Raw genomic sequence first — 20,924 nt, 5'->3', positions numbered from 1 at the left:
ATTATTTACTATTCTGTTTATCATTATTATTCTGCTATAAAAATCTGATACCATTGCAACCCTAATTCAATGTGTCTGTCTGTAACAGTTTCTCACCCAAAATCACAGTTATCTCACTATCTTACAATAAGTGCCACTCAGGATCATTCATATAGCAGTAAAAGTCCCTTTTTTGTGAATGTGATCCCGGGGTCACACACTGTTTCAGTCTAGGTTTTACAGCTCTGTTTTGACATGACCTGAAACGTACTGCTATACATCATCCTAGAGAGGTGGAAGTGGGAATGAAGACGCGAGGGAAAACAAGTCTCATGGCGCTGTCTGAATTTGGGACAGTGAAATAGGGCCCGGATCACTGAGGGGATGGCTCTGATGGATGAGGGTGCTTTTCTAAGGCTCAGGCTATGTTTAGCAGCTTCTATGAAGCTGTGCTGCCTTTTTTTTTAAGGCGTCTATGCAAACAGTTCATGGAAATCGTTACTGCTGGGATGATAACACAAGGTGCAATTCTGAAGTGTGTACTCTCAACCCATTTCCTCTGCTCCTTTATTACAGCACAGCTACTGATCTATTTTTCCAGCCTTATTGTTCATTCAGCAGAGGGCAAGCGGAAGATGAGATATTTTATTATGAACTGTATTTGATGAAAGGTTATTTTTGTGCAGGTTTTTTTTTAGTAGTTGGTTGAAGTAAAAAAAAACTGCTATATTTTTTTTTAACTTAAAATAAGCAGAAAAGGCTGATCCAGAATGTAAATCATATGATTCTTGACTAATTACAAATGTGGTTACATAGTCAATGACAACAGGCTTAAAATAGCGTGTTCCAGATGTTATTTATTAGGGATAATTTCCTTCTAGTGTTGTAAAGCCAATTATCTCACACACTCACCCAATTCACTGGCAATGCTTCCAGTAGTAGGAATGATGCACATAAAGCCAGCTATATCATCTTTTTCAAACTGTCACAATTAAAGTGATCGACCTGCCCAGAAAGATCACAGCCAATTGGGATCTCTCAAACTCCAGCTGCTGATGCCAAAGCAGCATGACTTATGGGACAGGTTTTTGTCGTTGTTTGTTTTTAAGTAGTGCACAATAAAGCAATAGAACACAAAAGGGAGTGTGTTTTCAGGAATAACAATACACGTTGTCTCCGAAAAATTGTGAAAAAACAGGTGTTGTGAAAAATTTGGCACCCTTGTCAAAGAGTGCACCCCCATAGGAACCAAAAAAAAAATTAATTGCTGAAAGTTTTTGAAAAAACAGGTGTCGTGTCAAATTTGGCACCCTTGCCAAAAAGCGCACCCCCATGGGCAGCGAAGAAACTTCATCTCCAATTTTTTTTTTAAAAACAGCTGTTGCACCAAATTTGGCACCCCTGGCAAAAAGTGCACCCCCATAGGAACCAAAAAAAACTTAATCGCTGAAAGTTTTTGAAAAAACAGGTGTCGTGCCAAATTTGGCACCCTTGCCAAAAAGTGCACCCCCATGGGCAGTGAAGAAACTTCATCTCTGAAAAACAGGTGTTGTGCCAAATTTGGCACCCTTGCCAAAAAGCGCACCCCCATGGGCAGCGAAGAAACTTCGCCTTTGAATTTTTTTTTAAAAAACAGGTGTCGTACCAAATTTGGCACCCCTGCCAAAAAGGGAACCCCCATAAGAACCAAAAAAACTTAATCGCTGAAAAATTTTGAAAAAAACAGGAGTCGTGCCAAATTTGGCACCCTTGCCAAAAAGTGCACCCCCATGGGCAGTGAAGAAACTTCATCTCTGAAAAACAGGTGTTGTGCCAAATTTGGCACCCTTGCCAAAAAGCGCACCCCCATGGGCAGCGAAGAAACTTCGTCTTTGAATTTTTTTTGAAAAAACAGGTGTCGTGCCAAATTTGGCACCCTTGCCAAAAAGTGCACCCCCATGGGCAGCGAAGAAACTTTGTCTCTGAAAAACAGGTGTCGTGCCGTTTGGTCGTAGATCATTACAGCCATTATGTCATCCGTGATAACACAGTACACAGTAGTGTTCTATTGCTTTTATAAAACATTTTTAATTTTTTAATAAAATGAATAAAGAAAATAAAAATCTAAAAGTCCCTAAAAAAATGTATAGTGAATATGCTTTAATATGAATTGTGCCTTCAGCCAAAAAGTAACAACACAACAAGTAAACTGTAACAGAACTGTAACTACAAAACAATGTAACAACACAAAGGTTAGCTTGAAATCAAAATTGGGCATTAAGGGAGTTAGTAAAAGTTAGAGTCGTCTACAAGTGAAGGCTGCGTGTTTATGAGCATTTCTGCCTGTTTGCTGCACGGTGTTGGTTACCTATCTGCAGGCTAGCTGTGCTAGCAGGACTGTGGCTAGGTTAGCGTAGCTTGATTTAGCTCAGCATTAGCTTTGCTTAGCCTAGCCTGGCTGGTTACTGTTCCAGCTATCAGACTGCGGCCACATAAGACAAGCCAGCACTGCACTGCATGCTGCGGGCGAGCGTGCCTTGTCTGGGCGCTAGCCTGCTGCTGGTAAAGGTGATAAAAAATGTTTAGTGTGTATATGCTTCAGATTATGAGGTCGGAACTAACTGTTGTATAATATACAGTATATCTATACAGTATGTTAGCAGTATAATCTAGGATTTAGTAGGATCAACATGTTATAGACTAATACTGACAATTCTAAATATTTTTGTTAGAAATTATATTAACAGCAGATTAATTTTGGTTAAAAAGTAAATCTGTAAAAAGATGATGTTTAGAATTACTATCCACTAGAGTACCATCTCCAGTAGCTAAAAGCAAGCAATGAATGTAGCTGACAATAGCGCCCCTAGAATCTCTCTGTAATCAGTATGCTAACTTGCATATGAAATTTTGAAATTGCAAAATGCAGTTTCCTTAAAACACAACCAAAATATTTTTTATTGTCTGCTGCATTTTTATGTGTTTGCAAGATAAATTTATGACATATAATACAAATTAAAACCTTTTGTTAGCTAAATACATTTTTAAGACTTTCAGATACCCTAGTTTAAGAGCTTCTAATTAGATGATCAAACGCACATGAGAGTCATCTGAACACTAGCTGTATTGGCAGAGATAAGACTCAGACATATGACTTTCTGTACAGACTCCACTGTCGGATGTAAAAAAAAAAAAAAAAAGCATTTAAAAAATACATTTATTTTATTGATTGCACAGATGGACATGTCTGAACTCACCTGTCTGGCCAGAACGAGGAGGGTGACGAAGAATATGAAAAGAGACACAGAACCCATTGTCTTCAAATCCTTCAGAACTCCTGGCCTGGGTATGAGAGAGAGAGAAAGAGTGAGAGAGAGAGAGAAAGAGAGAGAGAGAGAAAGAGAGAGAGAGAGAGAGAGAGAGAGAGAGAGAGAGAGAAAAAAAAAAAAGATTTGTGAGTGTAATTGATTCACTGTTACAAATCATGCCGTCTCTGGCTCAGGAGAGGCCAGTGGACCATATCGTCCCCAGCTGTCCATTAATAGAGAATGTCATGGTTGTTTAATGTTAACACTGTCGCAGAGCTTTCTACTAAATTATAAAAACTTCAATAATAATTCAAATCTACGTCCCTGACTGGACTGAAGGCTGCAGAAGTAATGTTTGTGTTTTATTTTTTTATATTTTGTTCTATTTTTTTACTCTAATGATGAAGAACATGACTTTTTCATCTTTATGCTCTTCCTTTTTTGCCAATGTCTGTGACCCTGCTTGCTCATTATGGGTCTGAACTTGCTCCGTAAAGCTGAACTCTGTTATAAGAGGTCGGTGGAGAATTAAATGATCGTCTAAGGTCCTCAAGGTCTTCAGTGTTTTCTAAATAATTTAATTCAATTATATGGCGCATGTATCTAGAAACCAGTAATATATCACTGTTATGTTTTAGTTGGAAATATAGTGTTTATGTGTATATAAAGTGTGATGTGCAAAAATATATATTAATATTTAGTAGTGCCGCCTAACCAGTCTTCTGGGGTTTGTCTCTACCAGCTTTTTGTACATCTAGAGACTAGAGATTTTTGCCCATTCTTATTTACAAAACAGCTCAAGCTCAGCCAGGTTGGATGGAAATAGTCTGTGAACAGCAATTTTCATGTTCTGCCTCAGAAGCTCAGTGCGATTTAAGACTGGGTCATTCTAACACATGAATATTCTTTGATCACTGTAGCTCTGGCTGTATGTTTAGGGTCATTGTCTTGCTGGAAGGTCAATATTCTTCTCGGTCTCAAGTCTTTTATAGCCTCCATCAGGTTTTCTTCCAGGATTGTCCTGTATTTAGCCCCATCCATCAACTCTGAGCAGCTTCCCTGTCCCTGCTGAAGAGAAGCATCTCCACAGCATGATGCTGCCACCACCATGTTTCACAGTTGGGATGGTGTGTGACTTTTCTGCCACACATTGCGCTTTGCATTTAGGCCAAAATGTTCAACTTCGTTTTCAACTCATCTGACCTCAGCACCTTCTTCCACATGTTTGCTGTGTTCCTACATGGCTTCTGGCAAACTGCAAACGTCACTTTTTATGTCTTTCTTTTAACAATGGTTTTCTTCTTGCCACTCTTCCATAAAGGCCAGATTTGTAGAGTATACAGCTTATAGTTGTCCTGTGGTCAGATTTCTGCAGCTCCTCCAGAGTGACCATGGGCCTCTTGGCTGCTTCTCTGAGCAGTGGTCTTTCTTGCTCGATCTGTCAGTTTGGGTGGACGGCCATGTCTTGGTAGGTTGGCAGGTGTAGAATACTTTTTCTATTTTTGATGATGGATTGAACAGTGCTACTTGGGATAATCAAAGTTTGGAATATGTTTGTATAGCATTTATATAATAATTTGGTCGTTTAGAGGTGAGTATTATCGGCCTGTAGTCTGCTGTTAACCCTGACTAGCACTGCTCGAGCAGCATTAGCATTACCCGCTAAGTGCTAGCTTTTCGGGAGTTTAGAAGTGAGTATTATCGGCCTATAGTCTGCTGACACCCCTGTTTCTAACAAGTGCCACTTAAAATGCGCCTTATGATCCGGTGCACCGGATTTTTTGTGCTATTCCAGTACAATTAAAATAACAAATATGAATATCAAAAAAAGTTTAAATGGCAATATGTGGTACATTTTCTAAAATACATTATTCCTGGCCATGTCTGTATACAAAACTCAATTATTTATCTTTTGGCTGTGCCGACAGCCCAGTGGGATTATGAAAAATTCAAACCTAATTTAATCTTTACTTACTGGCTACAAATCAAACAATATCTGATACGACTGGACGTGAAATCAATACAGAAATCATACATATTGATTATTTTTGCCTGTTAAAAATCGTTTTCAGCATTTTGAGATTTCTTTCACATACACAGTCAATGCAGAGCGATCAGATACTTTTTGCCAGAGGCTTCAATCATTACAGGTAGACATAAAGGGCATTTCATCTAGCATTTCATCTGAAGATCCATGTGGACCCTCCAATGGATTTGGAGCACAGCTCGAAGCTCATAAAGACAAAAAAGCTTGGCTTTATGTCAGACTAACTAACGTAATCCTGCCCTCAGTGGCTGTAATAATAAAAGCCCATTAAGCAAGAGGAACTGGAAGCTTTACTGGGCCTATTGAGAATTATAGGTGGTCCACAGGATGGGCAGTCACCCAACAATAGCTTGCCATAATGAGCACTTCTGCTGAAGCCACTTTTGGCTCTGAGCTAATTCAGAGTGCATTATAAGAAAGGCTGATATTGAAAAAAGCATTCTTTAATAAAGGCTGTAGTTATATATAGAACCATGACAGCTTGTAGAACCGGATCTATGTTTAAGTGGTTCATTTATTAAAGTGTGTAATATTGAAAACAGTTGCTGCTGTTGACCTTTTTGGTTCTATATAGAGGGTTTATCACCAAGAAGAAAAGAAAGAATTCTTTTGAATTCAGTTTATTTATGGTGCCTTGTCATGAGCACACTGGCCAAAGCAGTGTTTAACCTCACTCACAAAAATAGTACCTCACAACCTATACAGGTGTGGGTGTACCCAAGCTGTCTCCCGAGTTAACACTTCATGATACATACGGTACTTTACATACTGCTATCTCATGACTTTTGGCATGTCAGTGTACCTCAACAGGTTTTAATCAATTATTAAAAGCTACAAAACTCAACAAATAAATAAATAAATGACAACATGCTTTGTATATACCCAGAATAACAAACCGCATTGTATATATTTCTAAATTAAAAGTTTAATTAAAAGTTGTAAAGCTGTATATAATCAAGAATATATAATAAATAAATCACATAATTTTTACATAGAAGTAAAAAAAAGATAAGAACTCCTCCTACACCCCCTGAGATTCATCAGACTAGGCTTCATTTTAATGTTATTTTAGTGTTAAACTCTCCAGCACTGGTGCGAACCTGTGTCCACTGCAGCCTCAGCTTTCTGTTCTTGGCTGACAGAAATGGAACCAATATGGAGTTTTAACTCTTTCACCTCAACGTACAATGTGTATTTTGCCAGAATTGTCCATTCTCATTCGTACAGATGCAGGCATAATTTCTAGTTGAAGAGTAATGAAAAATACAAGTACATTTCCAAGGTGGAAAAGAGTAAAGAACTACACTTTTTATTGATAACCGTATTTTTGCACTATAAAACCATTTACTTTTCCCAAAAATCATCAGTGCGCCTTATGTATGAATGTTACCAGTCAGGTTGTAAGAAGCACTAAAGCTACTTCACTGAAGTACAGCGTTAAACAGGAGTTTCAGTTCAGTTCTTCAGAAATATTAGCATTAGCCCCTAAGTGTTTCTCTTTCGTTGTTCAGAAGTGAGTATTATCAACCTGTAGCCTGCTGCTAACCCCGGCTAGCACTGCTGGATCAGCATTAGCATTACCTGCTAACTGCGCTAAATGCTAGCTCTTTTGCTCTTCAGAGGTGAGTATTATCGGCCTGTAAAATTAGCATTACCCGCTAAGCACTAGCTCTTTCGCCGTTCAGAGGTGAGTATTATCAGCCTGTAGCCTGCTGCTAACCCCGGCTAGCACTGCTGGAGCAGCATTTGCATTACCTGCTAACTGCGCTAAGCGCTAGCTCTTTTGCCGTTCAGAGGTGATTATTATCGGCCTGTAGCCTGCTGCTAGTGCCAGCTAGCACTGCTGGAGCAGCTTTAGCATTACTTCTAACAGTTAGCTGCTAATGTTAAGGTTTATTTACCCAAATAAACAGTTTACAGGAGAGAAATCTGTGTAGAATAACAGCCAACACTGGTTTGACTTTTCAGACTTTTTAAATTACAGTTTTGTTTACTTAGCTTAGCTTTACAGGTCTCACCACCCAGTGGCGAGTCCTGCTGAATTAAAAGGAAAACACTGCGACACCAAATAACACCGGTTGTAACTTATGCCTAAAAAAAGAAGAAACTACTACATAGCAAATATATTTACAGATTTAGCAGAGCATTTCATCATAACTATACTCGTCATCATAGGAGAGGTCCCTCACCTTTCTAGGACTTCTGTCTTGTAGAGGAACTTGCTGTACTCATCCAGGAGAGAAGCATGAGTCTCCAGTATAATGATGTTGTAGCCCACTACAGCCGTCAGCATGATGAGCATCTTCAGCTCGTAGTTGATTCTCAGAAACACAGAACAGGAGATGAGGCCCAGTATGCAGCTGTAGATGAAATACTGCAATAGAGGGCAAAGGAAAAAAAAAAAAAACATTACAACCCTGGGAAACATCTTTACGATAATACTGTGATTGTGATTTATGACAGCAATTGTGATGCTTCTGATGCTGTGTCCCTGATGTCCAGTGTAAGCTTAACTTTATCTTCTCTTTTTATTTGGTAACTCAATCTAATCGGGACTGTGGCTTCCACTTACACTAAGTTTCATGATTTAAAGGTTCAATAGTAAGAAAGGGCTGGTATGGAATATGAGGACATTGTAATAAAAGTGAAAACTCACAGGAAGGTAGAAACTGCTCTTCTCCAGGAAAGCCACTGGACGACCATCAGGCTGAAGTAGCGTTTCATTGGATGTATTATAAACGGGTACACTGGGTATCAAGTCATCCTCCAGAAAGAACTGAAAAAAGGAGAGAAGAAATGAAGAATGATGTTTCCGCGTCTAGCATATGATCACTGCATTTTCAAAAAGGCACTGTAATTAGGGCATTAGGACCTAATTACAGGACCCCAGTAGGACCATCCTATTATGACTTCTATTATGACAGCTACCTGTTAATCACATATATGGACCAGTCTGGAACGTGGCTTTGTAGTGATGTCACATGTGATGTCAAGTGATAAAATTAAGATACAAATCCTGTGTGCTTTTTCTTTGTTTCTTGATATTTAAACAGATTGTGTTTTGTGCTGTTCGTCTTTTTCTTTTTGTGTTGAACGTGCAGAGAGTTGGGGTAACTCAGAGCCTTTAAGGATACATCAGTTACGTCATTCCAAACTTTGGCTGCATTTCTCAGCTTGTGGGTAAGAAATGCCACCCACATAGGCATTGAACACCCAGCTACTGTTTCAAATAAATTATATACAGTTCAGCTCAAACTTTTGCTTTAATTTTGATCACCACTAGCCTTGGCCAATATTGTTATAGTGGTGTTAGCCTGCTGGCTACCAACATTATCCAACATTGTTGCTGCTGTACTTGCACTTTGCTACAGCGGCCTTAGCGTATATTTATGTTTTGTACTTTATGTTTTCACTATGTGTAGTCTATGTGTAGCTGTGCTGTATTGTTTTTGCACCATGGTCCTAAAGGAACTTTAGCTCCATTGTCTACTTGTACTCAGATGGAATGACAAAAAAAGTCTGACTTCTTGACTTGACTATGCCAGATTAGATTCTAAAAACTTGTTTATGATACTCTTATATAAATACACACTAAATCCCTATTAGGACAGGATTAGTTTCTCAGGGGTCCTGGGGTAATTTTCTCTTTTATGTGGGGTCCTCTGTGATTTTATTCCCGTCCTGAATGAGCATGTACGTGTTTTTCTCTGATGTCCTCTGAAAAAAAAATTACAGGCTGAATTATCTACAGTTTTTTGCTGAACTCTGTGGACTTCCACAGAGATCTGTGTAAACACAACAGCGAGTGAAAGTGGAGGAGCTACTGAACGCGATGTCATGTGACCGAGAAAGCCAAAAAAACTCACTGGTCCTCCTGTTTTTCCAATTGCAGTCCGGATACAACAGTTTTATCACTGAGACATCCCCCTGAGAAAATAATTCCATCCGTACAAGGGTGTACTCACACTAGGCACGGTTTGGTTGAATTGTGCTGGAGCACGGTTCTGTCTCTCCCCACTCCCCCGCTGGCCTGCACTCACACTGCGTTTAAACAATCCGTGCCCAGGCTTTCTGCTTATAATTAATGCCTAATCTACCGTTACACTGGAAGAATCTAAAATTGAAAACATATAATGGTTTATTTTTTGAAAAAATAATTTAATATGTTTTCTTTATACATAATTTAAGTAGCGAGTCCAAACTTTTGACAGGCACTGTATACTTTTTAGCTTTGTGGTCCTCTAAGGTCCTCTGGCCCTCTGGGCCATATTTTATGGCACAGCAACTAAAAACAAACAAAACAACAACAAAAAATACATATATTTTGGTCTCAAATTCCCTATTATGTAAAAGTCATTGTCAATTATATGCAGGCACTAACAGTCTTTATTTCCTGTTTGAATAAAGTACACAGAGGCTGTAAAGTTGCTATCTGACTCAATTTGTTTCTGCTGATAGAAAATACAAAACAAAAGAAAAGCGATTAAAACCATTGATCCAGAGCCTCAGCATGTATCCTTCTCGGGTTCGGGGCTTATCTTTTCAAATCATGCTGGATTTTAATGAAAAGCTAGCGGCACAGCACGGATTTGAGTTTGAGTGACATGAAGCCCAAAGACAGACAACGGGAAACTCGTTTTCAGAGTGTGTTTACAAATAGCGACACGCATGGATGCCGGGGTGGCCGAGTTTGGAGGAGAATCAGCTACCCACTGCCAAGTTACAGATGGCCTGAAAGCTGAGCCAAACTGAACCTTTTATTGCCTTTTATTCGCACTTTAATGTGGAGGTGAATGACAGCCTAGGCAGAATTTGTGGTTTTGTGACACTGAGGCTTGTTCATGTGTTTGGTTGGTTTCAAACTGCAACAGTTCAAACACACAGAGTTCTAACTGTTGGTGTTTGCGGAGTGGTCAGGAATTTGGCAGAGACACAAGCACAAACTACTTTCATGTTTGTTTCTACAAAAGAAAGTGTTTTTTTTTTTTACTTTCTGAAGCCTTTCAGTGAAGAAAACATATATATTGTATATACCTCATATATGAAGCATTCTGGTAAGAACACCATTACCACTTAAATCTGCCTCAGCCTTCTTTCCAGGTTCTTCCGTATTTTTATACTATAAGGCACACCAGATTATAAGGTGCACTATCAATGAACATCTATTTTCTGGTGTATTTTTATACATAAGGTGTACCAGATTATAAAGCGCTATGTGCAACACTAGTAAGGAACAGTGGTGTTGACATTCTAATTTTGTGTCTTCCTTCTAATTTATCAGATCTATCAGAACTTTGCTAAGCAAAGTTAACAAAATTGTAATTCTTAAAAAAAAAAAAAAAAAAAAAAAAAAAAATATATATATATATATATTTAAAATCAAACAAGCTGGATGTTAATCTACTTTTTATTTGGGTTAGTAAAGTGCTTCCGTTTATTTAGAGCAGGGGTCACCAACAGGTAGCCTGCAAGGACCTTATAAGTAGCCCGCAGGCCTGTTCTAAAAATATAATTAATTATTAATAATAATAACATATAATTAAAGGTTAATTGAGCAAATTTGTGATTTCACAAGTGTGTATCAAACTGGTAGCCCTTCGCATTAATTGGTACCAAAGAAGTAGCTCTCAGTTTAAAAAAGGTTGGTGACCCCTGATTTAGAGTAAGCTTAGATTTCTAAATTTCCAATAAGGCTGGAGCATTAGCAGCTAACCGCTAGTGCTAGCTGTGGTTAGCGGCTAATTCTGCCCGACAGCACTACACTGAGGAACACTGAGTGTTCCGGTAAGCCAGGGTGATATTAACTAGCGATTCGTCCCATTTAGCGTGTTTTAATATATACAGGCTCTGAACAGCGAACAAGATTCGCAGCTAATTCTGCTCCAGCAGTGCTAGCCAGGGTTAGACTACAAGCCGATAATACTCACCTCTGAACGGTGAAAGAGCTAGCGCTTAGTGTAGTTAGTGGCTAATGTTAATACTGCTCCAGCAGTGCTAGCCATGGTTAGCAGCAGGTTCAGGCTGATTCTCAACTCAACTGAACGGCGAAAGAGTTAGCGCTTAGCGACTAATGCTAATGCTGCTTCAGACTTAGTGCTGGAGAAACTATACATAAACTCCTGTGTAACTCTGTACTTCAGTGGAGTGGCTTTACTGCTCCTTATAACCTGACAGGTAAAACTCATACAAAAGGTGCACCGGATTACAAAATTATAAAATTAACGGATTTTAAGTGCACCTTATAGTATGCAAAATACAGTATGTTAATGCTGCATTTCCTACTGCAATTCCTAGACCTGAGTCTGGACCAGGATAGCTGATAGCTGAACAGTGCCTATTGTGTGTTTGAAGAAACTGTATGGTTGTAGCCAATTCATTTTGACATACAGAGTTTTTATCTGTGTTACAGTAGCTTTTCTGTCAGCTTCAACCAATCTGACCATTCTCTGTCGGACTCTCTCATTAACAAGGCAGTTCCAACAGCAGAACTGATGCTTTCAGGAGTTTTTTTTCCCAAATTAGACATTTTTTTCTGAATGAACTCTAGAAACTGAAGATCAGTAAGATCAGAAGATTTCCTCAGTTCTAGAAAGACTAGTCCATATTTTTTTTCCATTCTGATGGATGGTGTTAATATTACCTGTAACATCTGGCCCGAATCTGCATAATTTTATACATTGCACTGCTGCTACCTGATTGACAGATCAGGTAATTGCATAAAATAATAGGCGTAAAGGTCTTCTTAATAAAGTGTGTGGTAGATCTATATTTGATATTATAATAGTAATATATAATGCTACCCTGAAAACAGACCTTGTTCCTTTATGACTGATGGGTCTGAAATTAACCAAACAAGCCACTCCTTCCTGGCTCTATTTTAAAACTAATATCTATGGGCCATATGTTAAAATCAGATGTATTATCATCATTAAATGCAGATCATTCTCATTCTGCAAGACAAACAGCATCTGTCATGAGTATTATATCTTAACAGACAGAGGAGAAACGCTGGTGTTGGATTCTGTCACATGCTGAGAGGAGGATTTCAGGGTTGGAACCCCCATTAAATATTTCTGACGTGTTCCAAGTGGCTATTCATGTGTAACATAACACAGATGCAGCGCAATCTGTCAAAAAATATAGCATAACAACTGTGCTAGAATGATTTGCATAAAATAATGAATTAATGAATTGGTATAATACCTTCATATTTATCAAAAAAACACAAATCAAACAAACAAATAGATGTATGGAAAGAAGTAAGTGAAAGGAGCTTACTAAAAAAAATCCTCGAGACAAGGACATAAAAATATTAATAAATGATAAATTAAAATGATAAAATGATAAATAATAAAAGCAGCATTTTTAAATATTTGTCAAAGATACACATAAAAATAGTTTTTTTTTTTTCAAAAAGTCTTCTAAAGCCTTAATCAGATAGCATTAGTTTTACTTCGGGAGGTGGGGTAATTATTATGTAACTGTATTACAGGACGTCTGGAAAATATATGACCGATATGGATGAGATAGGACCTCTCAGCATAAATGACTACAATGGAAGTGGCTATTTGATTTATGCTATTACCTCCAAAGACATGTAAAGAAAACAATATTAATTGCATAGTAATAGTAGGGGTGTAAGAGTATATCGACACTATCGAAACTATCGTATCGTGTCGCATTTCATCACTTTTTTTTATCAGTGTGCAAAAATACAGTATCGTTTTTATATTATTAGCTTACGTGACTGCTATCATCCAGTGTTCAACTTTGTTTTGTGCTTAAACCCAATACTCTAAAAAGCAATACTCTAAAAACTCAGATATCCCCCGTTCTAACTTTGCTTTGATTTTATAAATATGATGTGTTTTTGCTATTTTTTTACACTTTCAGAATATAGTGCCTTGCTAACATTAATACAATAAAAAAATATAAATTATGAAACTCCTGAATTGTGATATGCCATGTTCTTTCCAATACACAATCCTAAGTCAATTTTATTTGAAAAAATGTTAATTACATGTATATAGGCTATAGGCTAATCTACACAATCAGGTCAAGAGGCTTTTATTAGCATCTGAGTACAGGTACACAGTGTGGGCAGCAATGATATACAGCTCTGGAAAAAAAATAAGAGACCACTTAAAAATAATGAGTTTCTTTAATTTTAACAAAATGAAAACCTCTGGAATATAGTCAATATGAAAATGAATGATCACAAGCCATCAAACCAAACTGACCTACTTGAATTTTTGCACCAAAAGTGGCCTAAAGTTATCTAAAAGCAGTGTGTAAGACTGGTGGAGGAGAACATGCCAAGATGCATGAAAACTGTGATTAAAAACCAGGGATATTCCACCAAATATTGATTTCTGAACTCTTAAAACTTTATGAATATGAACTTGTTTTCTTTGAATTATTTGTCATTTAAATATTGTCCGTAGTTATATATATATATATATATAATAAAACAACATAAAACAACAATGTTCATGTTACTTAAACATATACCTATAAATAGCAAAATCAGAGAAACTGATTCAGAAACTAAGGGGGTCTCTTTGTTGTCTACAGAGCTGTATAGTGTAAATTAAGTGTGAATTCTATATTTTTTTATTCCTATTTGTATTTAATGTGTATTTTGCTACTATGAGGTATCTAGCACCTAGTTTTTAATAAAATTATTAGATTTGGTTTTAGTCAATTTTTGATCTGTTTGGGTTCATTATGGTTAAAGTGAAACGTACCATGTTGAAGACAGCCATTACTAGGATGAGGGTGGTGGTTGCCATGGTGAGTGTGAGGCGGGGCCAAGGCTTGTTGGCAATGATGCTGGAGGACCGGAGGATCCAGAGCCATGATGCTGATGCTGTTTTACTGCAGTGCTGCAGAAATAGGAGGGGAGGCCACAAACAATCAAAAACAAAACAACACATACTGTACATACACATTACTGCAGTGTTTCTAATGTTTTGAGGAACAAATCTAACAGCAGCATATTACAGGTTACTCAATTGTTTAAACGCAAATACTGGTACTTGATACACAATGACCACAACATGTAACTCATGTACCAAGATTCCCTGAACCAATTCTGCTAAACTACAATCACAATTCCTGCTTTAGTGCTGGACGATATGGCCAAAATTTATATCACGATATATTCCTTAATTTCGGTTGATACGATATAATTTCGATATCGATATAAATACTTTGAAGGCCTCAGAAAAACTGCTAAGAATCCCTGCAATGGAAATCTGTACACTAATGTCTGAAATTTTAATTTCAGTCTTTAAAGCCTCCTCTCACAAAAAAACTGTATAATACTTTATAAATAAAAAATGATCAGAATAAATCAATGCTCACTTTTATTTGCATGTAGCAAAATAAAAACATGACATCCCTGTCAAACATAAACCTATAACCTATATACATATTACCAATATAAATAACTTTACATTACAACAGAGGCAGAGCTTCTTATTCTTTTGTAAACATATTTAACAGATCAAAACAGAAGTGCTTCAACCAGAATAGTGAATACAAAAAGCCTTCATGTATATAAAGGGAACATGATATCCCTGTCGGCTACAGGCCGATATACTCACCTCTAAATGGCGAAAGAGCTAGTGCTTAGCGAAGTTAGCCGGTAATGCTAATACTGCTCTAGTCTCGTTGCTGGAGAACTAAACTGAAACTCCTGTGGCTTTACTGCTCCTTACAACCTGACTGGTAAAATTCATACATAATACACACTGGATTAAAAGGCACACTGATGATTTTTTGGGAAAATTAAAGGAATTTAAGTGCACCTTATAGTGTGAAAAATACGTTATGTGGGGAAATGCATTCATATTTTGAGTTCCTACACTGTATTTACTGTATTTTACTATTTGTACAGTTGATTATTTTATTTCCCCACTGCTTGTTAAGGGAAACAATAGGCTGATGATGTGAATTAGGTGCAGTGGCTTTTTTTTTTTTTTTTACTGTAACTGTATACAGTAAATTCTTCTGTTGTTTTGTATGTAGACCACTGTACATGCAACTATACATTGCTTTTTTGGGAAAAATAAAATATATATTTTTAACGTTTATTTGTGTTCTGAGTATAAAAACAGTAGAATTCATTATTTTACAACACTTATGTATGTACTGTCTGCAGTAAGTGATTAAGCTGAATGAAGAAGTGTTTTCCATTCATCATAGTGTTTTACACTGAGCTCATCAGTGTTCAACTGGTTCTTATAAATGTCTATTAAAGTCTTCTGAACACAAAACACCCTTTTGAGATGAGATAACTTTTGAATTTAATGTAAACTTTCATTTTGTAGGAGAATTAAGGTGTTTTGCACATTTTTTTTATTTGTGTGTAGAGTTCTGTGAGTCATTCTTTCAGGAAACGTGTGTTAACAATCCAGAAAAACTGTAAAACATCCCATATATATATATATATATATATATATATATATATATATATATATATATATATATATATATATATATTAAACATCATTTGAGGGGAAGATGGGGAGTCTTGTGAACACTTATTAACATCTGTTCATCCCCAGCAAAGATGATTATGGCATTTCTTGCTCTACAACAGTACAACAGTAATACTTTTCATGACCAGGGAAAATCAATACATTTAAAATGCAACGTAAGAAAAATTAGTTCAGTGGCACTATCCAATTTCCGGAGTATCATCTCCTCTGTGCAGATTATATAAATATATCCTGTGATAAAGGATATATCTGATAAATCTAATGGAACTTATAGTGCCATTCCACAGCGAGAGTGCTATGAATTTCTTCCTTTTTTCACTTGCTTAGGAAGCTATTAGGGAGATTAAAGATCATGACTGCTCATAGTGTAAAGCTAAAGCAATACATTACATTTAATTTGGTATAACTGATATTTCCAGGAGAATGCCTCTAAAGCTACTGTGTATTTACGTGATGCCCAGGTAATTGTTTTTCTAATTGCATTTATAGAAAAAAAGAATCATATTTAAAATGTTATTGTAGTATTTTTTTAAACAGTAAATGTAAATGTTGCACAGTATGTTGCAATTGTGAGTAAAGCTGCAGAGAAAGGGGGAGGGACATGATAAAAAATGATGGTTTTAAAGGCAACTGACACTGACATATTTATGAGGCGATTAGTAGAGATAAATCCTAAAAAACGAATAATTTGTATTCTGAGCTTTGAGAAATAAATACATATATTTTCACAATATAAAGCACACCGGATGATAAGGCGCACTATCAATAAATGTCTATTTTCTGGTCTATTTTTATACATAAGGCGCACCGGAATTATAAAGCGCATTATGCGACACTAGTAAGGAACAGGGGTGTTGCCATGTTTTCCTTCTAATTCAGCAGGTCTCTCTGCTGTGGGGTGGTGGTGGTGGTGGGGGGGCAAGTTAACTAAGATAAGTAAAGCTAAGCTACAAAACTGTAATTCTAAAAAAAATAATAATAATTAACAAGCACTGGATGTTGATCCAGAAAAATGTTTATTTAGGTGAGTAAAGCACTTCCATTTACAGTAAGCTTAGATTTACACATTTCTCTAGCACTAAGGGTAGAGCATTAGCATTAGCAACTAACCGCTAGAGGCCTGACACAGCTACACTGAGGAACCCTGAGAAACCCCACAGTAAGCCAGGGTGATATTAGCTAGCAGTTCATCCCACGTAGCTTGTTTTAACACGGTAAACGCAAAGGCTACAGTCCAATAATACTCACCTCTGAATGCTAACAGCGCTAACGCTTAGCATGGTTAGCGGCTAAGGCTAATACTGTTTCAGTCTCGGTGCTGGAGAAACTTTACTGAAACTCCTGTATAACATACATAATTATAAGATGCACTGACTATTTTGTGGAAAATTAAAGGGTTTTAAGTGCGCCTTATAGTACGGAAAATAGGGTTTGTGTTTTTTAAAATTCTCCAGCAGCTTTTCTAAAAATCTCTTGATCCATATGAGCAGTTCAACAGCCCTACAACTATAATGGCTAAAACAGCACATTTGTTTATTCAATTATATGCGCCATAAATCTGAAGCATGCTTTAAAGTGTGTTTTTACACACAGACTCAAAGCTCAAAAAGCTCTGAAAAGCTCTGCTTTAGGGTTTTTTTAAGCTGCTGGTTATGATTCATACAGACACTCCTGCTTAAGCAAAGATGTGTATTTGTAGCTAAGTACAAATATGAGCACAGGACAATCCATTAATATGTAATAATAAAAAGAAATCTAGTAGTTAGTTGCCAACAGTTGTACAAAAGTAACTATTGCATGTCAGCACTGAACAAAAAAAAGTTCTTAAAAATCTACACTAACCTCCACAAAAAACATTATTTTTTAAAGAGGCAATAAACCCTAAACAATGTTTTTTTTATTAATTGCTGAAATGTGTTTTCCCCAGTCCTGCTTAAATTTTTTATAAACATTTCCTAACCTTCAAAAAGCACTTTTACTGTGGTAATTTCCACCTCTGCAGCAACAACACAGGTTCAACTGTGCTACAGGCGAGGATGATGTGTCTGTGTACCTCCTTTGGTGATGTTCAACCATCTATGTCTCACCGTTATCAGAGGCACACTGCTCAGCCCAATTAGCTCTAACTTCTGCCCCGCCCCTAAACCCATACATCACCCCGTGCCCTAGCCAAACTCCTCGTCCCATTTTTTAGCATGCTTTAAATTTGAGCTGAGGGTGGAGTCAGCTAAAATACTCTGAACCAGAGTATCCATGACAGCATACCCTGCAATACATTACTTCAGTTAGGCTATGTTTACACAGCAGTGTGTAAATGTGGTCCAAAAATGTTTTTTTTTTTACGTTATTTGTGACAATTGTGTGGCTGTTTAAACAGCAAATTTGAAATTTTCAATTCCAGTTTGTGTCACTTCAGTACGTGGTATTGAAATCCGATACAGATCTTTTTACAGCAATGTGACGCCAGATCAGAATATGTGAGACTTTTTTTTCAAGAAGAGTGAAAAAAAAGACAAAAAGAAGGAAAAATGACCGCAAGGAGATGGGAAAATGGACAGCAGCAGTGATTTGAGAACTTTAGTGGTGGAACAGCAAGCTAACAGCTCTAAAATATATTTGGAATGATGTGTCTTTTTTTTTTTTTTTCATTTTCTCCCAAATTTACACGGCCAATTACCCAACTCACTCATTAGAACTACCCCTATCACTAGTGATGCCCCAACACACCAGGAGAATAAAGACTATCACATGCCACCTCCGACACATGTGAAATTAGATTCCACCTCTTTTCATTGTCAAGTAGCATCACAGTGCACTCGGAGAAAAAAAGCACAGCGACTCGGTTCTGATACTTCAGCTCACAGACGCCTCGTGCTGAGCGACATCACCCTTTGGAGTGATGAGGGGAAGAGAGCACCATCTACCCACCCAGATAGAGTAAGGCTAATTGTGCTCTCTCAGGACTCCAGTAGCTGATGGCAAGCTACATGAACAGGGTTCGAACCGGCGATCTCCTGATCATAGGTGAAGCCTATGGCCACTTTTACCTGCTATATGAACGTAGCTTTAGTTTAGCTCTTTAGTAAAAAAAACATAATAGGTATATTACAACTTGCAATGCATTATGGTTATCAGATAATACAACATGACTACTATATATATTGTTCTATTTCTGTAACAGAGACCAATTTAACGGCAGAATTTAAATGCGCTAGCAGTTATGGTGCAATGCAAGATGAAAAAGCTCTAAGAATATCCTGACCCTCTTAATAAGCTCTTGGTGTGACTAATGCTCTCTACGTTCAGACACTTACCAAGAAATGGCCAATAAAGCAGATGAGCAGAATCATGGAGAGAATGAGGAAGGACATTCCGAACGAGATTCCCAGTACAGCAGTCCTGCAACGGAGGCATAGCAAGTGATTAATTAGCGTAACATGAAGAAAGAGAGCGGTAATCATTCTGCTGTTTGTTTTAATTCAACGGCAACTGACTACAGATGTTGGGAAGAATGTGTGAAGCCAACTCAAGCAAATACTAAGAATAGAATTAATAGAGCCCATTAATTACAGAGGTTAATCCACGGACCATCTATTCCAGATGATCTCATATCAGCATTGCATTAAGATAAATTAGATCATAACTTATGCCTACAGTATATTGCATAAAAGTGCAATAGAATTTAGCTCAATTTTGCATTTAACCCATCTGTGGCAGAGAATGCACGCTAATAACCTTTTTCTTATTTCATTTAATTATATGTAAGGTAAAAAAAAATAAATGTGTGCAACATTATGTGACACCATAACATCATACAGTATAGTGCAAAAGTTTTAGGCACCTGTGGGAATTCTAAGTAAAGAAAAAGCTTCTTATCTGTGAAGTAAGTGTTTATTAGCTCAGCATTAACACCAGCATTACAATAAATACAACATCTCCTAATCTCTCCGTACTGTATTTTTACTGAGAAACTAAGAATGGTGGAAACTTAAATCCCACCTTTTAAAGGTTCTTTACATTACAGCCTTTAAAAAGTATTTAACATTCAGTAATCTGGCCACTAGAGGCACGTTTTTGAAGCATTTCAAAAAGGTTTAATGTGCATGTGAGGGATGTGGGTCACTGAAGGTCTCGATAAATATACCAGTCACGCATTACTCAGCTTTACTCAGAAGATCCTGTAAAATGGAACAGCCTTTAAATCCAGCTGAGAATCACAGGTTTGCCTGGTTGCAGCCTTAGCTTTGGGACACAGCTAGTATGTATGTATGCTAATATGCATGTAAACAACAAGATTATTCACATATGAAAGGCATGTGATTTTACTGCATGTGGTTCTGCACAGACTAATAATATTCTTCTTTTTTTTTATTCAGTTTTAATTGTTTGTTAAATTTCCTAAATACTGCTGTTGCTAACCCTGGATAACATTAGCATTATATATATTATATAGTATAGTATATTGGACTTTAGTCTGCGCATTTATCGCGTTAAAACCAGCTACATAGGACGAACCACAAGCTGATATCACTCTGTCTTACCACACTCAGGGTTCCTCAGTGTAGCTCTGTCGGGTTGCATTAGCAGCTAACCACTAGCAGATAGCCGCTAATGCTAATGCTCCTGCTTTATTGGAAATCTGTAAATCTTACTGTAAATAAACAGAAGCGCTTTACTCACCCAAATAAACAGTTTTTTAGGAGAGAAATCTGTTTAGATTAACATCCTGCACTTGTTTGACTCATCTAAAATGATTTTTTTAAGAATTAAAACCCCTGATCTTATTACTAGTTACTAGTGTCACATAAACTGCGCCTAATAATTCGATAAGCCTTATGTATAAAAATAGACGTTTATTGATAGTGAGCCATATTATTTGGTGCCCCTTATACTGCATGCAGGTAAATACTGGAGGAGACATCAGACGACTCAAACTCACTTTGGCAAGACCAGAATCTGCACAATGAAAATGCAGAAGAAGATCAAACAGGCACAGGTGATGTAGTATTTGAAAGCAGGCAGGGTTGTTGCTCTGTACTGTGGAAAGAGAGTAAAAAATAGTATTAAGTGGACTTTTCTGATTATATGAAAATATATAAAAAATAT

At 37.1% G+C, this 20,924-nt stretch overlaps 1 protein-coding gene across 2 annotated transcripts in view; it reads right to left on the bottom strand.

Moving 5' to 3' along the window:
* adcy2a (adenylate cyclase 2a) overlaps positions 1–20,924 on the bottom strand; it is a 231,342-nt gene that overhangs the window by 22,251 nt on the left and 188,167 nt on the right. For both annotated transcript variants that reach the window (XM_049480739.1, XM_022674109.2), the window contains 6 exons: positions 20,758–20,855; positions 19,133–19,217; positions 14,061–14,198; positions 7,970–8,089; positions 7,503–7,687; positions 3,216–3,300 (listed from right to left, as the gene is read on the bottom strand). In XM_049480739.1, coding sequence (XP_049336696.1) covers positions 3,216–3,300; positions 7,503–7,687; positions 7,970–8,089; positions 14,061–14,198; positions 19,133–19,217; positions 20,758–20,855 — 711 coding nt within the window. The remainder of the gene's footprint in view (positions 1–3,215; positions 3,301–7,502; positions 7,688–7,969; positions 8,090–14,060; positions 14,199–19,132; positions 19,218–20,757; positions 20,856–20,924) is intronic.

The sequence above is a fragment of the Astyanax mexicanus genome, chromosome 6 (assembly GCF_023375975.1).
Source record: "Astyanax mexicanus isolate ESR-SI-001 chromosome 6, AstMex3_surface, whole genome shotgun sequence".
In the NCBI taxonomy this organism is placed as follows: Eukaryota; Metazoa; Chordata; class Actinopteri; order Characiformes; family Acestrorhamphidae; genus Astyanax; species Astyanax mexicanus.
Note: the sequence above shows the minus strand (reverse complement) of the source record. Positions and strands in the feature narration are given on the sequence as shown.